General features: G+C 44.3%; 2 protein-coding genes across 2 annotated transcripts in view; one reads left to right on the plus strand and one right to left on the minus strand.

Annotated features, from left to right (window-relative positions):
- LOC119175602 (cubilin) overlaps window positions 1-3,736 on the minus strand; it is a 105,536-nt gene extending 101,800 nt beyond the window's left edge. Inside the window, exon 1 of the mRNA XM_075881945.1 lies at window positions 3,597-3,736. Coding sequence (XP_075738060.1) covers window positions 3,597-3,609 — 13 coding nt within the window. The 5' untranslated portion in view covers window positions 3,610-3,736. The remainder of the gene's footprint in view (window positions 1-3,596) is intronic.
- A 4,820-nt stretch (window positions 3,737-8,556) lies between these two features.
- Suv3 (Suv3 RNA helicase) overlaps window positions 8,557-22,358 on the plus strand; it is a 70,602-nt gene continuing 56,800 nt past the window's right edge. Inside the window, exons 1-5 of the mRNA XM_037426662.2 lie at window positions 8,557-8,985; window positions 9,149-9,226; window positions 9,325-9,432; window positions 9,503-9,617; window positions 9,993-10,161. Coding sequence (XP_037282559.2) covers window positions 8,697-8,985; window positions 9,149-9,226; window positions 9,325-9,432; window positions 9,503-9,617; window positions 9,993-10,161 — 759 coding nt within the window. The 5' untranslated portion in view covers window positions 8,557-8,696. The remainder of the gene's footprint in view (window positions 8,986-9,148; window positions 9,227-9,324; window positions 9,433-9,502; window positions 9,618-9,992; window positions 10,162-22,358) is intronic.

Here is a 22,358-nt window from a genome sequence, read left to right on the forward strand (position 1 = left end):
TAGGCACTCAGACCTTGATCGTATCCGCACATTCGTTTTTGGTGCTCACGACAAAAAGAACAAACCGGAAGAAGTCGTGAAATCCTTTCTTAATGGGCAAAGTGCATACAAGGGAACAGCTTCTCAAAAGTGGTGCCTATTCAGATTTTTTTCTCTTATGTTTGCAGATATTGTTCCTAAACAAAATGAGCACTGGGAAGTGTACCTACTTCTGAGAAGCATTGCAGATATAACATTTGCCGACAAGATTCCTCACGACCATTTGGCATATCTGCAAGATGAAATACGATTTTTTTTATCTTCATTTGCTGCTCTCTACCCTGGTGCAATAATACCCAAACTGCATTTCTTGATTCATTACCCTCGGCTCATCAGTGAACTTGGTCCACTAAAGCAATACTGGTGCATGCGATATGAAGCCAAACACCAGTACATGAAAACTATTGCACAGCGCAACCAAAACTTTCGAAATATATGCAAGTCTATCGCAGAAAGACACCAGTTGCTGCAGAGTTTCGAATTTTCCAACTTAGAAGTGGACCGTGGCATACAGACTAAAAGATCCAGGCAGCTGAAGCTAGAAGACTTGTGCTCATACATGCGCAAAGTTGTCTCTCCTGGCATTCCAGTGTGGGAAGTTGGTTCTGCCGAGGTGGAAAACTTGGTTTTCAAAAAGTTCGATGTAGTCATCCTAGAGAAGCAACAGCTGCCACTTTTTGGCCAAATAAGAAGGCTGTATATTTACTGCGGAAGCCTTTTCCTGCTTGTAGATGTGCTCATGACAGTCAGATTCGATCGTCACCGCTGGTCGTATGTTGTCGACAATACAGACGAGCAAAAACTTGTACAGCCCTTCAATCTTCCATCACCTCAAGTTCTTGACCTATATTTTGGTGCTGAGCTGATGCTACGGCCTGAAATTATGATTGTTGAATGATGTCCAAATTGTCATCTTAGACAGCTTTTTGTCACGGGCTGAATCTAAACTACTAGTAGCGTAGCCAATGTTTTTTTAGGAGAGGGGTTTCAGTCATACTTCATATATTTTTGCTCTGGAGTTTGTGTATTTGGAAATGTCCTCCCTGGCTACGCAACTGAAGATGACGTATGATTTTATGTTACATCTCTCTTTTAGTGTATGGTTTCTAGTGTGCTGTCTTTACTGTATTTATCTTTTACTGTACCTGATGCACCCTTTCATCTACTGTTTTCTAACCAAAGCTTGTTACATTCTTTTTCTTTTATCAGTGTTATTGGTCTCTTCCCACTGTATTGCTGCAGAGCGCATGGCACTTTGTGTGATAACAAATTAAATGATATCCACCACATTTATAGTGAAACGCATTGTGCATGGTTACTTTGTTACATATTGCTCTGTTTATTTAGTAGTATCCGGAGCGGATAATTGATATGATTGTTACTTTGGACTATCTGATGCGCACATCTGCTGTTAATGTGAAATTGCTACCTTCAACTGCAACCGAAATATTATCATTCAGCGAACAATTTCGGTTAATCAACATGAAACACAATGGGCAGCCACAAAGTTACGGCTTAGGGCCTGTTAGCTTAGAGTTATGCAAATGTACAGCTGTGAAAATTTACACCTATAGAATATTTTCTGTTTTTTACACATGGTGCCTATATATATATATATATATATATATATATATATATATATATATATATATATATATATATATATATATATATATATATATATATATATATATATATATATATATATATATATATATAAGGGAAAGAAGTGTATAATTAAGGGCTCGTGTTTGCGTGTTTTGACACAATAATAATGAGATCTAACAGACAATAATGCCAAGAGGAAAGTATAGGGAAAGGTATTAGACCAAATTGTAATGTAAACGTGAAGAAAGAAAAGTGGGTGAAAAAATAACTTTGCCGTGGGCAGGGACCGAACCTGCGACCTTCGAATAACGACCTTCGAATAATATATATATATATATATATATATATATATATATATATATATATATATATATATATATATATATATATATATATATATATATATATATATATATATATATATATATATATATATATATATATATATATATATATATATATATATATAAGGGTCATGAACCACCCCTGGGCTTGGTGAAGAGAGAGACCGTGATCAAGTATAGAATTTGTATTTCAATACCTTCAACTACTCAACATTTCAACTCTTTACTAACAAGAATACGAAAAAGTTAGTAATACCTCAAGTGAGGTAGTAAACGTTGCAGCTACTATACTTCTTTGCATGCAGCTAGTAACTGCTTACTAATGTATGTAGTAAATAGGTAGCAAAGAGGTAGTAAAAATTCAAGAGAGGTAGTAACAGCTGCAGTTGCTACCCTATTGCAGTTAGGTTGCAACTGTTTACTAATGTAAGTAGTAAATAGGTAGGAAGAAGCTAGGAACGGTTCAGGAAAGGTAGTAACCGTTGTCGTTACTACCTGTTCGCTTGCAGTTACTACCTTTTTACTAACTTTTTTTTAAGAGTGTGGGCGCGAAGTTTTTTTTTTTTTTTTTTTTTGGCCTATGTATCAAGTTCTACGCACAGTTACATGCAGTGTCATGGTATCGCAAAGTATCTCCAACCCGCTTTGCCGAGAATACCACCGCAGCTATTCTACTTGTTTTTGTTCCGTACTCACTCACTCGTTGTGTAATTTCAACCTTTCCTCGCTGTAATTTCGGGGCTTCATCTCACTAAAAACGAGTTGAGTTTGATTGCGGAAACTTCATGCAGCATCGTAGCAATGGCGCTGTTACACTCGTAATAATAAGTCGGATATCCCACGCGTAAATGATTTTCCTTGCATTTGACTACACCCGAGCTTCATTACCTTGTATATGAATATATGACGTGTGAGACCAGACACTTACTTATTTAGGCAAAGGCCATTAATTAATTACGTGGGTCACGTCACTAAACGCGCCATCAAAACCTTTCACAACGCTCATTTCCGCTTTCAATCGCCTGCAAATTGCAAACGATTGTTATCAGTAGTACTCCCACGTGAATTAAACAATATCGCTTGTGATTCGGCGTTTGGTAGGACCAGCAGTTCATGCCAATCGGAATATACGGCTACCTAATCCCTGGTTACTAGCTGTTTCAAATAAACATTTACGGAATTCAAGTACATTAACATCTCAGCATTTCACGGAACGTTTTGCGTGTGACCGTATAATTTTGTGCAACATTCTGAATATATTAAAACATTTTTATCCTACATTAATCGAATGTCTTTTTTAGCAAAAGACGCAACTTTGTAAAATCGCCCGAAAAAACTGCATAAAACCGCAATGTATTGAGGGAATTCGAAAACATTCTAATTTTATTTGTAATTCTTCGGAATACATGTTTTAACCGCGGAGGGTACGCCAAGTTGCAATGAAGTTATTGTCGTCAGCGTAAAGAATTTTAGCACGGAGTTCTTGGCATAAGCGGTGACAACAACGAATGTCTTGCTGTAATGCACCGTCATTTTCTCAGTGCATCTCCCATTCGGACATGAGTTTGCCCATTCTATTATCGCAACTTTCTTCAGCTCACCTACCTTTCGCCAGCATGTAGACAGCCGCCTCCTACATAGGTAGATTTGCATCACAACAATCAGAAGTTATCACCACCATACCGCGTTATAGTGGGCGCACGGCGGGCGCAGACAAGGGCGATACACGGCCGCAAAGCAAGCGAGTCTTTGCCGTGACGTCACGCCGCCCCGACATCCGCGCCGCCAGTGTTCGTTATCGGAGCTAATAGGCCGTATTTATAGAAAGTCAAACGCGTCTGACGAATACATCACAAGAATGCATCATTTCCTTCACGACAAGTTGAATGCTCGGACTAAGCTCACTCTTACCGGTGATTTTAATTTACCTACTATTGATTGCAATACGTTGACAGTCGGTAGTAGAGGTGTTTCTAGTTCTGAGCTGCTTTTGAATGTAGCATTTAGTTATTCATTGTCTCAGCTTGTCACAGGTCCAACCCGCATTCAGGAGCAGACATTCTCAATACTAGATTTTGCCTTTGTTTCGAACCATCTAACAGCGGACGTCAAGCTAGAAGATGGCATATCTGATCACGAACTTATTTTGCTAGCAGTCACTATCGGTAACATCCTACCAATTCTGAAAACGTTCGTAGCTGGTAAAAACTACAGTAGAGCTGATGATGTTATAGTATTATTGACTACCCTGAAGTAGCGCTAGAATGCTTTTCCATTAAAAATCGCCCTACAGTGAATAATCTATGGCTTAAACTGAATGACATAATAAAATATTGCGAGGACACATTCGTTCCCACACGACTCAAACGTACAAAACGGAGAAATCCGTGGATTACGCGCAATGTGACCCACCTGAAAAGGAGGTTGCAAGCCCCGCCATGGTGGTCTAGTGGCTAAGGTACTCGGCTGCTGACCCGCAGGTCGCGGGATCAAAACCCGGCTGCGGTGGATGCATTTCCGATGAAGGCGGAAATGTTGTAGGCCCGTGTGCTCAGATTTCGGTGCACGTTAAAGAACCCCAGGTGATCGAAATTTCCAAAGCCCTCCACTACGGCGTCTCTCATAATCATATGGTGGTGTTGGGGTGTTAAACCCCACATATCCATCAAAAAAGGTTGCAAAGAATGCGAAAGAAAAACCGTAATCATGATGATATTCGCTGACTTTCCGATGAGCTAAGGGCATCTGTTAGGAACTCAAGAGATGTTTTTTTTAATAACACTAACGAACTTCATGACCTAGAATCTGCAAAAGTTCTGACGCTATATATCCAAACGCGAGAACCACGTGACTCAGATCGATATAAACGGGACTATGACAGATGAAGCTCACACTATCGCTAACACATTTAACGGGTACTTCCAACTCGTTTTCACACGTACTCGTGAGCTTGCAGAAAGAGAATCAGTGCCAAATTCTGCATTCTCAGTGCCAGAATTCGTCATAACCTAAGATGGAATACTTAACCTATTGCTACAGATTGACCTTAAAAAATCTCCAGGACGTGACAATCTTCCAAGAGCTTCCAAGAGCTTTTCTTCTGTGTTACGCAGAACAACTAACTCCTTTCATACATGTGATTTTTGTAGCATCGCTTCGAACAGCCACTTTGCCGATGGACTGGCTTTGGGCCAAGATCCTTCTTATTCATAAATGGGGCAACAGGCTGCCTGTGAACAACTACAGGCCTATCTCGCTCTTGTTGTGAAATGATGGAGCATATTATCAACAAGGAGATCAGCATATACTTATAAGACAACAGCCTACTTTACTCCAAACAACGCGGATTTCGTAATAGCCTTTCTACCATAACTAAACTTTCGAAATTGCGCATGACTTTGATACAGTAATTAACTCGAGACTACAATCTTGTGCAATATTTATAGATTTCCCTAAAGCATTAACAAGGTACCTTATCATAAACTAATTTACAAAACGAAGGCTATCGGGATTGAAACTATTATAGTACAATGAATAGTCGCCTACTTTTCAAACCGCTGCCAGTACGTTAAAATAAATGATGCTGAATCTGGGGAGTTGGACGTTCGCTCAGGAGTTCCGCAAGGATCTGTGCTAGGCCCCATTCAATTTCTTATTTTCGTTTACGACATTCACTCTTACGTTGAACCTGATGTAAAGGTCAGATTCTTTGCTAATGACTGCTTCATTTATACCACAGTACGAACAATAGACGAGCAAATCCGGCTAAATACCTTCCTCGCTAACGTTTCGAGATGGTGTTACGAGTGGGGAATGAAAATAAAAGTAGAAAAACTTCATACATGCATATTACTGTTCAAATTTCTGTATCAGCTAATGGGACTACACGTAGCTGAGGTCACTTCAGTGAAATACTTGGGCGTTATCATCACGAACACGTTAAAATGGGACGCTCACATTAACCAGTGCACAAAAGCATACGGACAGTTGGGTTATCTTCGCAGAAAACTTGCTCTAACATTTGCCAAAGTCAGACTAACCAGTTATAAAGTCCTCGTACGGCCGATCCTTAAATATACGGCAGTATTGTCTGAAACCCACACCAAATTTATCTTCTTAACCAACTGGAGAGAATTCAAAATAAAGCGCTTCGATTTGTGTATTCCAAGTATTCGCGTGGTGTTAGCATAACCGCTTTACACAATAGGGCAGACATTCAGACTTTCGCAATCCGGCGTCGCATTGCTGCTTTAAAATTTCTCTGTCTACTTTACCACGACGGTATCAATATATAAAAAAAAAGCACGAGTACTTTGAACCATCATATCAGTGTACAGCAGGAACAAACTACGACTAGAGTATCAGGCCCTTTATCACCCATTGCAATACATTTCTATCGGTCATTGAACTATAGAATAACCTTCAATAGGGCTTAGTGTCCTCAGAATCTGCTGACTCATTCGCTGCCGATCTTCAGATATAATTTGATCAGTAAGTAGCGACGTTGTACATAACGGCGCAAGTGTTCGCGAAATGTACTTCTTTGATTCTATGCCATCCGCAGTTTTCATTGTCCAATTAATGTGTGCTCCCCCCTGTTAGTCTCTACTGCTTTTTTTCGTTTTTTTTTTGCAATATGTCATTCCATCAAGTCGTCTGTGTGGTTATCCTTTCTTGTTTTGATTTTTATTACATTTTGTTACTGTAAAGGAAAACTACCGATCGGCGAAGAAACCAGACCGAACACCGTTTCTTATTTCCAACTTCTTCTCTTCCAGTGCTAGCCTGCACACGTTTATTTCTTTTCTTTCCCAACATACTCCCGCCCTCCAGTAGCGTCGCTCAATTCCAGCCTGTGCAATTTCTGTACTGGTTTTCTGGAAAACTTTCCGTTTTGAGTTTGCGCTCGACAAGCTCGTTTTGTACCGCCTTGTCCAGGGTAAACGTCCCTGATTCGCCCAAGGGACCAGACTCCTATGGAAATGCCACCCTCTTCGATTATCACCACGTCATTTACTCGGGGGCTGCTGCTGGGGTGAGCCGGGTATAGGTGAAGTGCCCACAGTTCTAACAAATACTCTTTTTTCCGTCGCATCTACATATGATCCTTCATTTTCTGTCGGTATCTAAACTTCTTGCCAATGTCTCTTCGATTATCTTGAGGTTGAGCACTCGGAATGGCATCATAATCATTGTTGCTCTGCTCCGGAGGCGCTATCTGCAACGAGTGGAAGACGACAGCGACTGATGTGTTCCCGGTAACCAGGACCTTCGACTAATCTAAAGTCTCAGTATCGTCTCTGTGCCATTAGTGTGCGCTGAGCTTTACATTGCCTTTAATGAAGTGGGAAGAACAAGCCTACGCGCTTTTAACGGGAATCCAGTTTTCTCTCGTGATCAAAACAGAACGCTCTGACTAGCGTATAAAATTAGTTCAGGCTTGCAGACTGCAACCTGGCTTGACAATACTGTGCCCGAGTTGCGAGCGCTTCGTCGGAATAATTTTATCCGCATAAAATATTGGAACCCAAGCAGCCGCGGCCTACAACAAACGCTTAAACCACGCAAGAATAAGCTAACCGGATATTTCCTGAGGTGGTTTTCTGGTAAACGCACGATGTCGCCAGAGACCGGCAGGCTTTTCGAAAAATCGCAATGTGCGTTCTCAATTAGAGGTAATACCTTCCGGCAAAGAGGACAGTCGATGCTCTGTTCCATATTCGTAGACTGCTATATCAACTTGCTTCGCCAGCACTTGATAATTGCTCATACTTGCATCGCTAGGCAAAACTGAACGGGCGCATGCACGAGGAAACAACACGGCAGTGGTCAGCCACGGGGTCAGTAGGTACCCTGGTATGTCGGTGGCGCATTTCGGAAGTGACGAATCGGCGCTGTGTGACGCCCATGCACACTATGTATATTACACGACGTAGTTAGGGCACCCTATACAATATACTTCCACAACCCCTGACCCTAGCCATGGATGAAAACGATCGTGAAAGCGCCCACGCCCACAAAAGGCAAAGCGGCACGAGGTGGTTCAACGGCACGCTGACAGCAAACAGCAAGTTACTCCGGAGTTGAAAGCTCGGGAGGCAGTGGCAAAACGGCAACGCCGACAATGAAGCTGCTACTCGAGGAGTTGAGGGCGCAGGAAGCGGCGGTTCAACGGCAAAAACACGTTGCAGTACGCGCGTTGTCACTTATTTATATGCGTGAGTGGGCAATATCGCGGGTGATTTATGGTAAGACCGATTCAGAGTGCTTCGCCCACTTGTCATCATTCACTTCGTGGTGACGCCTAGATTTTTAGCGCTGCTTTTAGCACGCATATAAACCAACTAGACCACAAGGGCAGAAATACGGCCGTGTCCGTAAGACATTAGGCCATATTTAGCGCAAGCTAACACAAGGACGATTTTTCTCCTGGTATTTTTGCATGGCCTCAAAGGTTTTAAACACGCGGCTTGGAGGCCATGCTTTTTGTAGAAAATGACACCCGGCAACCGCTAGGGGCACATAAGCTTCCTGAAACCGAAACTACTTCTAGTTGTTGAAGACGCAGTCTTCCGGTTCCGTGTTAAGATGGTCGCTGCCATGGTCACGTTGTGGGGTTGTCGCTAGAAGGTTATCTCGATTTTTTTAGTTCCGTGTCTTAGTTAAGTGAAATTCAATCCCGTGTGGCTCGTGTAAGGGACGAAAATGCGTTTGTTAAAATTGCCTCTTCAGAGCTCTGCATCCGTCTGTCGCTGCATGACGCGGACAGCGACTGGATCATCTAGGCACATTCACATTTGCACAAGTGAAACTCCAAGCGGCAGCCTGTGGTCTCTATCAAGACGATTTCAGTACATTCGCCTGCAAAGAGACGCTCGCCATAAAAGCACTAAAGGCAGTGTATCGTCGCTATTCATGCCAGTTCCGGTTAAGGTGTCCAACAACCCGGACGATATCAATGTTGGCGAAGAGCTGACCACGAAGCTAAAGAAAGGTAAGTGTGCTCTTCGTGGTTGTGTCTAATTTGTATACATTGCTGCTCGCCCACATACGTTACGTTACCTCTTCCCAAACAAAAGTCATTGTTAATGCTATCGCTACTAACGTTACAGAGCTTCGTGAAGTTTGCCAAACTTAATTCAGTGCTGATTTTACAGAGGATCTTCTTAAGCTGCTAAACCAATTTAGTAAACGCCCGGAGGTTATCAAATGGAGTGAAGAGAATGGTCTAGACGGTAAGCCGCATTTTTCTTTCACTACATTACGAGCAGCGTTGAATGACAGCTTGTCTGTAGCACAACACGAATATGTGACTATCTTTTCTTGCTTTCAGCTCGCTTATTTCACCAAGCCTTCGTAAGTTTTCGACGGTATTGCATGGAATCGGAGCAGCTTCCTGCTGATTTGCATATAATTTTCAGCGACCTTCTTCAAGGCAGCAGTATGTAGCACAACACTTTTTAGCGAATGATCGTACTTCCTGCATGCTTGAGTTGATTGCACATACGCAGGGCACTTGGACGACCTCGTACCCTATTTTCTTCAACATGCAAGACAAATCTTCCCACACCTAGAATGCATGGAGGAGCTGCAGAAGATCAGTGATTTAAGGCATCCAGGAAACTGGTAAGACTGTTTCTGTTGTTCTGAGAAACTAGTTGTGCACTCAAACTACATTTTACTCTGTGTTGTAACCTTAAGGCATAAGGAGTTTTATTTCTTGAAAATATTTTCTCTTACTATTGTAACTTTTTTGGCCATACCTTCTTTCAAGGACTGTCTTGTTGAAGATTCATAATGACTTGTCATGTGTGTGATCTATAATTACATAACCTCTTATTGTTGCCTGAGCACATACTGTTTCAATCAGAGTGCCAGAGGGAAGGAAAGATTGCCAGGCTCCCTAAGAAAAGCATGTCTCTATTCAATTTAGAGGCTGCCCTATGAATGTTTAACTACGTGAGTGCCTGTTAGTGATATTGAAACCATTTTACTTGGCAGGTATCCCGAGGCACGTGCTATCCAGCGAAAAGTGATCTTTCATGCTGGACCTACCAACAGTGGAAAGACGCATGCTGCTCTTGAGAGTTTTCATAATTCAAGCACTGGCCTTTACTGTGGGCCGTTAAAGATGCTGGCTGTGGAGGTTTTCCAGAAGACTAATGAAAAGGTATGTTTCTGCAGATGCATGCTGTGACCAGCACTCTTTTGTGGCCATTAGTGGTATATCAGTAATGGCCAGAGCTTTGAGAACAAGTCACAGTTGCATACTAGATTTTGCAACACAGCCAAGACACAAGGGAGACAAACACGCACATCAGAGTGCTCTTGCAATTGATGCTTTATTTTCCTGTCATCTGAGCAAGTACGCAAGATAATCAAATGGGAGAGAAACAATGATTAAAGAAGAATAAACAAACAAATGGTCCACACATGATCACACGACTGTGCTCAATTTTAGACAAAATATGAACAAAACAAGTAAACCAGCAAAAAAAAAGGGACAATAACATTTTGAAATTAATGTCCAGGAAAGGACATTTATTTTGCCCTGTGGTGAACATATAGCATGCTTATGCACTTGCTTCTTATGCACACAACTGCGGCAGCTTTCAGAATCTTTTTATTGCGATAGCAATTATATGGACACTGTCGGCTGGATTGCGCCGTCGACGTGGGTGTCGGCCTTGATGCCATGCACCGTATATGTATGCGTACCTACATTTATGAAAACACAAAGAAAAAAAAAATCCAGAAAAAAGACTCTGGCGGGCAGAATAGAACGTGGGACCTCCGCTTCGTGAATGCGAAGCATTAGCCACCGAGAAGTACCTCCTTCAACGTTTAAACTGTTTTCAGCATTATCAGCAAGATGGCGCAATGAGCGCACGGCGGCTCTCATCTCTCGTGTGTACTTTGGCCTGATTGATCGACATGTGAGGTGAGCCTCCCAAAACCACCATATGATTATGAGAGACGTCGTAGTGGAGGGCTCCGGAAATTTCTACCACCTGGGGTACTTTGGCCTGCAGAGAGGAGGAGAGTGGACGATCTCTCACGCGCCCTTATCTCCCGGGTCTTGGCTGGCGTTGGGCTTGCACTGGAAAGATTCTGTTATAGTTGCGGGGTGCACAAAGGTCACTGCAATCATCGCACAGCCTCAATTGGTGAAAAGGGCGCGCTTTTCAGACCCAGTGAAGTAACAACTGAGATGCTTATTCGTGTTCATCTGTACCTGGGAGTGCGTTTCATGCGTCATTTGTGCGTGAGAAACACGGGGCACGTATTGATCTGCTTGCCATTCTGTGTGTGACCTTCCAATTTGTTGCTATTGCGTTCATTGCTTCGCCTTTGCGGCAAAGCTGTGACTTTTTGTCAACTGGCTGCAATATTTGTTTTCAATGCTTCAATTTCCAAAGTATGGCCAACAGCCACTGTCTTGACCATGAGTTAGAACAGGATCACTTACTACTCTCGAAATGCTAACACTCTATTCAAGTTTTTCATTGTAACAGTGTCCAATTTGTGCAACATATATGCCTCCTCGTGATGCATAGCTGACTGAAGGGTCCTGCAGCATGCTTGCTTTTTTCTTAGTGATCCTTATAAAGCTGCTTTTTGGGATGGTACACCTCAGAGAACATCATTTTTTTTCATGCCATTACTCTCAAGTTGTCTGTATTGTGAGCTTTTTGTGCAGACATTTCATTGCACAAAAATATTCCGAAAGCTCACTGACCAGAGTCACTAAAGTGAGCTACAAGCATGTCTTGAGCACAAACTGTGGACAATTGACCATGGCCAATAGCAAAAGTGCAAAAGTGCAAGAGTGCAACACCACTGTGTGCTGCAATGTTGCTAATGCATATCACTGGCAATGACTGAAACGGCCCGTTAAGTTTTGTATCCAGGTGCTTGCAGTTTCATTGTCTGGAGTTGTAAACATAAAGGTCCCATTTAATTGACATACCTAATTAACCACTGCATGAATACAAAACCAGCCATACATGAGGGTAATGGTTCATTAAAGCAGTTTTCATTTATTGAGACTCCACTGGACGAAAATAGACCAAAGGTCTGAACAAATTGGAATAAATGACACATTTAATGTGCATGATGTTACAAGTAAGGGTTGAAGCTCAGTACTTGAAAGGGGGGAGCATTACATTTAGTAACAAAAGAGAGCCTGTAGAATTTGCTCATACTAGTAGCCTGCTAGAGATCTCTTTTCCAGTCTACGAGGGAAAAAAAAACTGATCTACTAGTAATAGGGGCAGGGTAAAATAATGCTTGAAATGTAGAACGATGGTTCTGTAGTTCAAGCATTCTTTCCCATTGCATTCTCTTAAAGCTCTTACAGAGAAATCTTCAATACAGATTGAGATGTTGAAAGAGCAGGCAGGTTTTAAAAAAGGATGTGGTATGACAAAATGCAGTGCAATGATAGATTGTTGATGGAAACATGCAAGGGTGCCAAAAGACTATTTTTCTTCATTGATCACAGCCATCATGTACTGTCTGACCCATAAGTTTCTAACTGATGCCCTGCTGCGGTGGTCTTGTGGCTAAGGTACTCATCTACTGACCCACAGGTCGCGGGTTCGATTCCCGGCTGCGGCGGCTGCATTTTCGATGGAGGTGAAAATGCGGTAGGCCTGTCTGCTCAGATTTGGGTGTACGTTAAAGAACCCCAGCTGGTCGAAATTTCCGGAGCCCTCCACTACGGCATCTCTTATAATCATATGGTGGTTTCGAGACGTTAAACCGCACAAATCAATCAAGTTCCTAACTGATGCTTGTATTTGCTGTAGACTCGTGTTTGGACGCTTCGACAGCAGTGTATTTTGCACTAAATATTGCAATATTTCTAATATCTATCATCAAGCTCTAAGCTCCTTGAGCTTAGTAGGCTAACTAATGAACAGCTGATCTCGCTAATACCAAGAAAGTAGACCTGATGCTTTATCTGACATAAGATGGCACAAAGTGATGGCTGATTTGAATGTCATGGGTGAGCAGCAAATGAAGTGTGTACTGAATAGTGTGGTCATGTCTACATGTACGCTGTTATGTTGATTTGTAACCACAGTTGCAGTGATTACTGATACAATGAAAAGCATGCTATGTAAATAAGGAAAAAAGTAAACATTTCACATATTGATGGAATGTAACAGGTCACAAATAAGTGCAAATGTCTCAGTCTTGCCAATTTTGAAGTAATTATATCTGTAGCTGTGTTTTCCTGTGCAAGCTTGCGGTTTCCTTACCCCCGGTAACTTTGGTAGCGTTCATAGAGCTTCTTACTATAAAATCTGGAGGGGAATCTGATTCTAGTGTTTGTGCTGCGCTCATTGAGGGGCGTTTGAATCACTATAGTAATGATGGCAAATACAAGCTTTGGATCTGCTCCAGTTGAATCATCTTCTTGAGACTAGCGATGCTTGTTTACTGAATGCAAAACAAAGTGATGTAATGCTATTTACAATTAAAACTTACTTCACTTCTTTTGTATGTATGTCTTATAGCAAAAAGTTTGTGTGACCATGAGAATGAAGTGGAACCGATACGATTCAACCGTCAGGGTGCTATGCATTTCTCTGCACATATATTCCAGATTTGGCATTTAATTTTTTTTTACAACAGTGAAAACAAACATGCTTATATTTCTCTTGAAAGGGTACATAATCTATTTAGAGAAATGAGCATACTGCATTGATTAAGAAACACTAAGCATATTTTCTGCTGATGAATTCGAAGCATCTGCCGATTCACCGAATGATTGTCGGGACATTGGTACATACAATGAATCTCTCGCTCTGCTGTAAAGCTAATTCAGCGGAGCATGGTAGTGCGTCCACTTTACTTTATTGTCACTTTGCAGCCAAGTCTACCACGTTTTGGCAAGATGGACTTATGAAGAAAATGTGAAGAAAAATGTGAAAAAAAAGAAAATGTGAAAATGTGAAATGTGAAAATGTGAAGAAAATGTGAAAGCAGTTACCTGCTAGGTTTCGAGACACCACATCAATGTGGACCGGTGCGGGAACAACTCTTTGCTAAAACTGTCAAATACTGTATTTAAATGCATACTGTCACGTGCGTCCCGCGAAAAAGACGAAGGCGACAGCGCATACGCGCATCTGCACGCTTTTATGCAGAATGCAACAACGACAAAGATGAGGAACTCTCTCTCACGCGGTTAACAAAAAGACCGACCCGCTGCTGTTTTCTCAGCGTCTTCTAGTACGACCTCTCTCTTGACGTCGGGACACTGGTGGAGGTGCTGGGGCCTGCAACCTGATGCAAGAAAGCGTTGTTCGGGACCGTACACCCAGTCCGGAGCCTCAACGTCTTGTTGCGACTCCAGTACACCGATTCAGCCGGCGCCTATTAGGCCTAAGCCCAGAACTCTTGACGTCATCTCCTGTTACCAACATGGCGGCCCCTTCAGCGTCTGCGAATCTTCCCCCGGCCCCGGCCCAAACGACTCACCCTTACCAGGTAACTTTTGAGACTCCTCGTGTTCCCGAAGTCTTCCGTGGAGAACCGTATGAAGATGTCGAGGACTGGCTCGACCAGTTCGAGCGGACCGCTGTGGTGAATCGTTGGAGCGTGCAAGAAAAACTTGGCCGTGCCTACTTCGCAATGGAAAATAGCGCTCGCACATGGTACGAGAACAGGGAGCCTACTTTCCAAACCTGGGACGATTTCCGCCAAAAGCTTCTCGAGACGTTCCTGAGTGCGGACCGACGGGATCTCGCACAACAGATGATCGAAGCCCGCATGCAAAAGCCGAACGAAAGCGTGGCCATGTTCGCTGAGGATATGGTCCGCCTATTTCGCCGCGCTGACCCTGACATGCCCGAGGCAAGGAAAGTTCGTCATCTGATGCGGGGAGTTAAGGAACCGCTTTTCGCCGGCCTTGTACGAAATCCGCCAACAACAGTGGATGAATTCATCAAAGAGGCGACTGTCATTGAGCGGGCGCTCCGGCAACGATGCCGCCACTTTGACCGCCTGCCCAACCAAACGCCTGTTGGTGCCGCCGCTCAAAACGCTGCCGTTTCCGAAAACTCTTTACGGCAAATGATTCGACAAATTCTGCGGGAAGAGCTGCGGGCCCTCGGCCTTCCGTCTACCGATCCCCCAGTTGCTTCTGTTGCAGAAATCGTGCGCCAGGAACTACGGCAAGCCTTTCCATCACCGGCGCCACCACCCGAACCACGTCCACTGTCCTATGCTGATGCCGTGCGCCGTCATCCGCCTGCCCCAGAAGAACCACCCTTTCAGCCGCGGCCCGTTACCTTGCCGTGGTGGCAGCGTGAACCTGTGCGGCGACCACCAGTACGTCGGACCGACTTGTGGCGCACTGCCGACCGTCGACCCCTTTGTTTCAACTGCGGCGAACCAGGCCACATCTCGCGCTACTGCCGTCATCGAGAAACCCGGTTTGGAAACTTTTCTCGGCCCGCTTCTTTTTACTCTGAAGACCCTCGTGACCATGGTGCTGATCACCTACCGACCAACCAAGCGTCTTCACTAAGTCGTCGCTGGCGGTCTCCCTCACCTGCACGAGGTCAGAATTCCCCGAATCGCCAAAGATACGCGGACGCCACCAGAAACCGCTCCCCAAGCCCGTGCCAGGGAAACTAACTGCCGCGACCTCCGGGGGCAAGGTTGCCAATTGCCGAGACGCCAAAAAGACCCCCTTGCCTCTACACAAAGACGACGTGACGACGCTGATGACGAAGACGACAACAACCACGAGTACTACTGCCAATGAATTTGTACGTGCCGACCTCAGCGTTATTATAGACGGACACCACGTAACAGCACTGGTTGACACTGGTGCTGACTTCTCTATTATGCGACAAGAGCTCGCCGACCGCCTTAAGAAGGTTAAGACGCCGTGGAGTGGGCCGAGCATAAGGAGTGCTGGTGGGCAGCTAATGACGCCAACCGGTAAATGCACCGCTCGGCTCGTAATCGATGATTCGAACTTCGTCGCCACATTTGTCATTTTACCGGACTGTTGTAAAGAGTTAATTTTGGGTATGGATTTTCTGCGAGAGTACGGTGCTATCATCAACATCCCAGAACGTATCGTCACCTTTTCCTCCCATCCTTACGTCGACGCCACCACTGAAGAACAACTGCAACGTTTACGTGTAGCCGATGATGTGATGCTCCTGCCGAGATCTTGCTGCCTTGTGTCGGTGTTGTGTGAATGGCCGTGCCGTAAGGAGGTGATAGCGGAGCGAATAGACACGCTATTGCTTACGCAAGGTGTTTCCATAGCGAGAGGCATTCTGGCACTAATTGATGGGCGGGCAGAAGTCCTCATCACCAACTTCAGCAACGAGCGTCGTCACATCCAGAAGGGCACCGCGATTGCCTACTACGACGACGTGGACCAAGCCAGAGATTGCTTCGCTTTGCAACCGGACGAGGCGACCATCCCAGCCTCGACACCTTTGTCTGTCAACATTTGCTCAACCCTGTCAGCCTCGGAAAAACAGCGCCTACTAGAGCTGATACACCAGTTCAAAAATTGTTTTTCGTGCACGTCGAAAGTCAAGCAAACACCACTGACACGGCACCGAATCATCATTGAAGAAAATACGAGACCGATCCGTCAAAACCCATACCGTGTGGCTCCGAAAGAACGTGAGGAGATCCAAAAGCAAGTTCAGAAGATGCTCCAAGATGACGTAATACAGCCTTCCAAGAGTCCTTGGGCATCCCCCGTGGTATTGGTTAAAAAGAAAGACGGCAGCTTGCGTTTCTGTATAGATTACCGCAAGTTAAACCAAGTAACGAAGAAAGACGTCTACCCACTGCCACGTATAGATGACTCTCTTGATCGGCTGCGGCATGCACGCTATTTCTCATCGATGGACCTGCGAAGTGGCTATTGGCAAATAGAGGTCGACGAGAGAGACCGTGAGAAAACTGCTTTCGTGACGCCCGACGGTCTTTATGAATTTAAAGTGCTTCCATTCGGGTTATGCTCAGTGCCAGCCACTTTTCAGCGTTTAATGGACACTGTGCTATCAGGACTTAAGTGGCAGACATGCTTGGTTTATCTAGACGACGTTGTCGTCTTCTCAGCTACATTCGAGGAACACCTAAGTCGATTATTCGCAGTTCTACAAGCTATACGTTCGGCTGGCCTGACTTTAAAGCCAGAGAAGTGCCATTTCGGTTTCAACGAACTTTGCTTCTTAGGCCACGTGGTCAGCCACGAAGGTGTTCGACCTGACCCGGACAAAATCGACGCTGTCGCAAAGTTTCCCGCACCGCATGACAAAAGAGCAGTGAGACGCTTCTTAGGCCTCTGCGCTTATTACCGACGATTCATCGCCAACTTTTCGTCTATTGCGGCGCCTCTGACGCGGCTCACACGAGAGGATGTCCCCTTTCTTTGGAGCGAAAAGGAACAAACAGCGTTCAACGAATTACGCCAACGCCTCCAAACACCTCCGGTTCTGGCACACTTTGACCAGGAAGCGCCAACAGCACTTCACACCGACGCAAGCAATGTAGGCCTGGGCGCCGTACTGATACAATGGCAAGATAACTCCGAGAAAGTGATAGCCTATGCCAGCAGAGCTCTCTCTCGCACGGAAGAGAACTACTCGACTACCGAGAAAGAGTGCCTCGCCGTGGTTTGGGCGGTTCTCAAATTTCGACCGTATCTGTACGGCCGCTCATTCAAGGTCGTCAGTGATCACCACTCGCTTTGCTGGCTCACTAACTTGAAAGACCCATCCGGCCGTTTAGCACGCTGGAGCCTTCGGCTTCAGGAGTTTGATATGACCATTATTTATAAATCAGGGAAGAAGCACACCGACGCAGACTGTCTCTCGCGGTCACCCGTTGAGCCTGCCGCTATTAATGACGAGTCTATGGACGCCGCATTCTTGGGAGTCATCAACGCGGCCACTATCTCACAAGAGCAGCGCCGTGACCCTGACCTGCTTTCGCTTATTGATTTCTTAGAAGGACGACGGGAAGACGTGCCGCGAATTTTTGCGAGAGGAGTGCCATCTTTTTGTTTAAGGAACGACGTCCTATACAAGAAAAACTTTTCTCCCACCGGCAGCCCATACTTGCTCGTCGTCCCTGCATCACTGCGAAAAGAAATTCTGGAAGCCTGCCATGATGAAGTCACCTCTGGTCATCTCGGTTACACTCGAACATTGTCCCGTCTGCAAAACAGTTACTACTGGCCTAACCTACCTGCTGCTGTAAAACATCACGTCCAAACATGTGCCGACTGTCAAAGACGCAAAGCACCACCCGGCAGGCCGGCAGGCTTATTACATTCCGTTCAAGTACCAGCAAAGCCATTCGCCCAAATCGGACTGGATTTCCTGGGCCCATTCCCAACTTCTACCACAGGAAACAGATGGATCATTGTCGCCACTGATTACTTGTCTCGCTACGCAGAAACTAAAGCCATGCTGAGGGCCACAGCAGCAGAAGCGGCTCATTTCTTCATAGAAAACGTCGTCCTTCGGCATGGTGCTCCAACAGTTCTCATCACGGATAGAGGAACTGCGTTCGTGGCAGAACTTTTGGAGTCGGTTCTCAGGCTCAGTGGTACAGCTCACCGGAGAACAACGGCGTACCACCCACAAACAAACGGACTAACAGAGCGGCTTAATAAGACCCTCGCAGACATGATCTGCATGTATGTCGACACAGAACACAAGAACTGGGACGAAATCTTGCCTTATGTGACCTTCGCCTATAATACTGCCCGGCAGGAAACTACCGGAATGACGCCGTTTAGTTTAATACACGGGCGCGAAGTCACTACAACGTTGGACGCTATGCTGCCGCACGAGTGTGACGACACTCACGCTGACGCCGAAGAATTTGGTCAGCGTGCCGAAGAAGCCCGACAGCTAGCCCGCGTGCGTATTTGTCACCAGCAACACAAAGATGCGAAACGGTACGACCTACGACATAAATTGGTAACCTACAAACCAGGCGACAAGGTATGGGTCTGGATCCCAATACGTCGACGCGGACTTTCAGAAAAGCTATTACGACGATACTTTGGCCCATATCGAGTCACCCGACGATTGAACGACATCAACTACGAAGTTATTCCTGACGGCAATTGCAGTTCCAGTCGCCGAAACTGCGCACCCGAAATCGTGCATGTCATCCGGATGAAACCCTACTTGTCCAGCTAACTCTCGTTTGTCCTGTGCGTGCCGGTGCATATATGCGTTTTTATAAGTAGAGTGCCTTGGCTACGCATCGGGACGATGCCATTTTTGGAGGGAGGCAAATGTCACGTGCGTCCCGCGAAAAAGACGAAGGCGACAGCGCATACGCGCATCTGCACGCTTTTATGCAGAATGCAACAACGACAAAGATGAGGAACTCTCTCTCACGCGGTTAACAAAAAGACCGACCCGCTGCTGTTTTCTCAGCGTCTTCTAGTACGACCTCTCTCTTGACGTCGGGACAATACTTTGCGCACCCCTAATATTTTGCCACCTTTTCTAAACAAAATATTTTCTTGCATATTTTGCGCTCCCCGACCCAACTCGCCGGCATACACACAAAGAGACTTGGGGCCTTTCGATGCTTCAGACAGGCGCGCATCTCGCTAAGCAGACAAGCGCAGTCAAATAGACTGCAGGTGCAAGTCCCTTCTTCCGAGAACTTCCCCCAAACTAGGGTTTCTATTATACTGTACCTGAAAACTCAAACCTGCTTACGGGTCGCCAGAACTGCTCGGAACGTTTGCTTACCCATATCTTCCTATCTCTACCACCGCGAGAATGCACGCTCACATCACGGCACGGACAACTTTGTGCATCAAAGGTGTGCGGGGGCTTGTCGCATGAACTGTTCCCTTTGTTCTCTGCGTCCATGCAACACGCTTGGTCGATTTCAGAAGTTTAGGTTTCGCCATTCGGCTAAAGCGTTTTTACGGTTACTATGTGGTGTGCTACAGTAATTATATATACATTCTTGAAAAGGGTGGTAATACTTGCTAACTTTGGGTGAGTAATGCTGTATCACATATGTTATAACCCTGCTAGTAAGTGTAGTTAGTAACAGCGAGGGTGGCAACATTTACTACCTTTACCGTTACTAACGGGATTTAGGAACTGTTAATGTCCAAGCTGTTACTAGCCATAGGTAGTAACTTTTAAAAGTAAATTAAAAAGTAATAACTGATGCTGCCATGTTTATTTTGCCATATTATTTCTTCATTGTTAATAGTGGTCAACTACAATGTTTCATTACTACACAACTTTGGGTATTCTTGCACGTTGTGTCATTAACGCAAAGAATACATAGAGTTAACAAGTTCACTACTTTTTCTTTATTGCCTTGCATACGTAAGTAAGTGAGTCCTGGAGTATATATAGCCCTTACTTTAAAGATGCATGTTTGGAACAGGTGAGCACTTGTGTTTCAGGATGAATTACCAAAAATATGAGCTTAGAGCACTATACCACACTACGTAGTTGTGTGTGTTTGGTAGCGTAGCACATGACTTTTAATCAGCCGTACTTATTAAAAATGATATGCCATACCTATTAATTATATAGATGCCACAAGAAAGCATTTTCTACAGCAGCCAAAACAAGGTTCCAAACTCGTTAACATTCTCTTAGTGCCTGTGCTTGTATATCGGCGGTTAAAAGGCAATAATCGTTCCTGGGGTTTCATGAACCAAAACCTCGATATTATAATGAGAAGCTGAAATGAGGGACTCCAGATTCATTTTGACCATCTGGTTAATTTTTATCTGCCTGTCATGTTAGTTTGTTGTAGTTTGCTAAGTCTGTTACAATTGTCTATTAGAACGCGTGTAGCACTTGCTTATTGTTCGTCTTGTACTTCTCCGTTTTGACAACAGCAGAATGAGGCTTACATATCTCGGTTGCAAACTTTAAAACAAATTTTTTTCTTTATTTATAGATATGTTCTGCATTATTTTCTATTTAAATATGATGCATTAAGACGATTTCTCTTGTAAATTAATGCAATAGGTATTATCTACTATATTAGTTTAGATAGTTGATGGCCAGGTAGCAAAAAAATAGTAACGGTGCAAGAAAGTTGGTAACCGCTGCAGTTATTACCTATTTCATTTCAGTTACTGTAGCTGAGGTATATAGTAAACAGGTAGTAAAACACATTCAGGTGAAGTATATACTTTGTGTGACAATCTGCATGATTGGTACTTGAGAAAGCGGAAGAGTGCGCGCTTGCTAATGCAAGTTTCCTGCCATTAAAGAAGGTCTTTTCAGTTATGTGCAGATGCTTAGATCTTCCGGTGTTGCCGTATCGGGGGACCTAATTTCTACCAACATTGTCTAAAAGAGCTTCAAGAAAATGGGGCATTAGAACGTGCTCGACGGAACAGAAGGTGATGCGCTTTGGTACGGCAAGGTGGTGGCAGCGACCGAGATGATGATTCTTAATCGGACTTGTTAAAGTATGGGCTAATACTTTTAAATTAACAAGTACACTTCGCTTGTGCTTTTTATTAATGTACATACTGTTTGCGTTAGGGCTTTCACACAACATTTCATATGCACTTGCGAAATCCCCGTGTAATTTGCGCACCACCTTTTCAGAGTCCCAAAATTGTGAAAAAAAAGTATGCAAATTATGCTAGTAAACATGGTATCACATGTAAATCTGCAAGCCAAAAAACTTAACACACTGCAGCCACTTTCAACTACGAAGACACTACTTCGGGGCTTTGCGCTGACCTCTTTTCAACAATCTGCGCCAGGGCACACTTTAGGCATTGCGACAGGATAGAGTTATTGCACAAGGAAGAAAACTGGTACTGTAAAAGAAGACTTCAAGACATTTTGTTAGCTAACGCAATCCAATTTGGAGCCTGTACCTTCCATCATTTCCATGATTGGATGGTTGCTGCATCACATTCTTTTCAAGTTTTATAGTGTGGAATTCTATGGCAGTGCTGAATAATAGTGGTGAGGTGGAGTATAGTTGCAACTTGTATGCTAGATGGCCACACTTGTCATGTGCCATTTGGGCATCGCCTTTCTCATTATCACTGCCTTGACATTGGCGCAATAAGTGTGGCTTCCTGACTTCTGTGTGAGAATGAAAGGAAAGCATTTTGATAGCGTATGACAACACTTTTCTAGTTTTGCATGAAAATTGAAAGGGACGGGTTCATCATCTGAGAACTCTGCCACTGCGGTGAATCAGTGGTTACTGTGCTCAATTGTTAATTTGAAAGTTGTGGTTTAAATTCAGGCCATGGGAGTCGCGTTTTGATGGAGGCAAAGTGATCAAGGCCGGTGTACTGTGTGATGTCAGTGGACGATGAACTTCAGGTGGACGAAA

The sequence above is a fragment of the Rhipicephalus microplus genome, chromosome X, assembly GCF_043290135.1.
Source record: "Rhipicephalus microplus isolate Deutch F79 chromosome X, USDA_Rmic, whole genome shotgun sequence".
Lineage (NCBI taxonomy): Eukaryota > Metazoa > Arthropoda > Arachnida > Ixodida > Ixodidae > Rhipicephalus > Rhipicephalus microplus.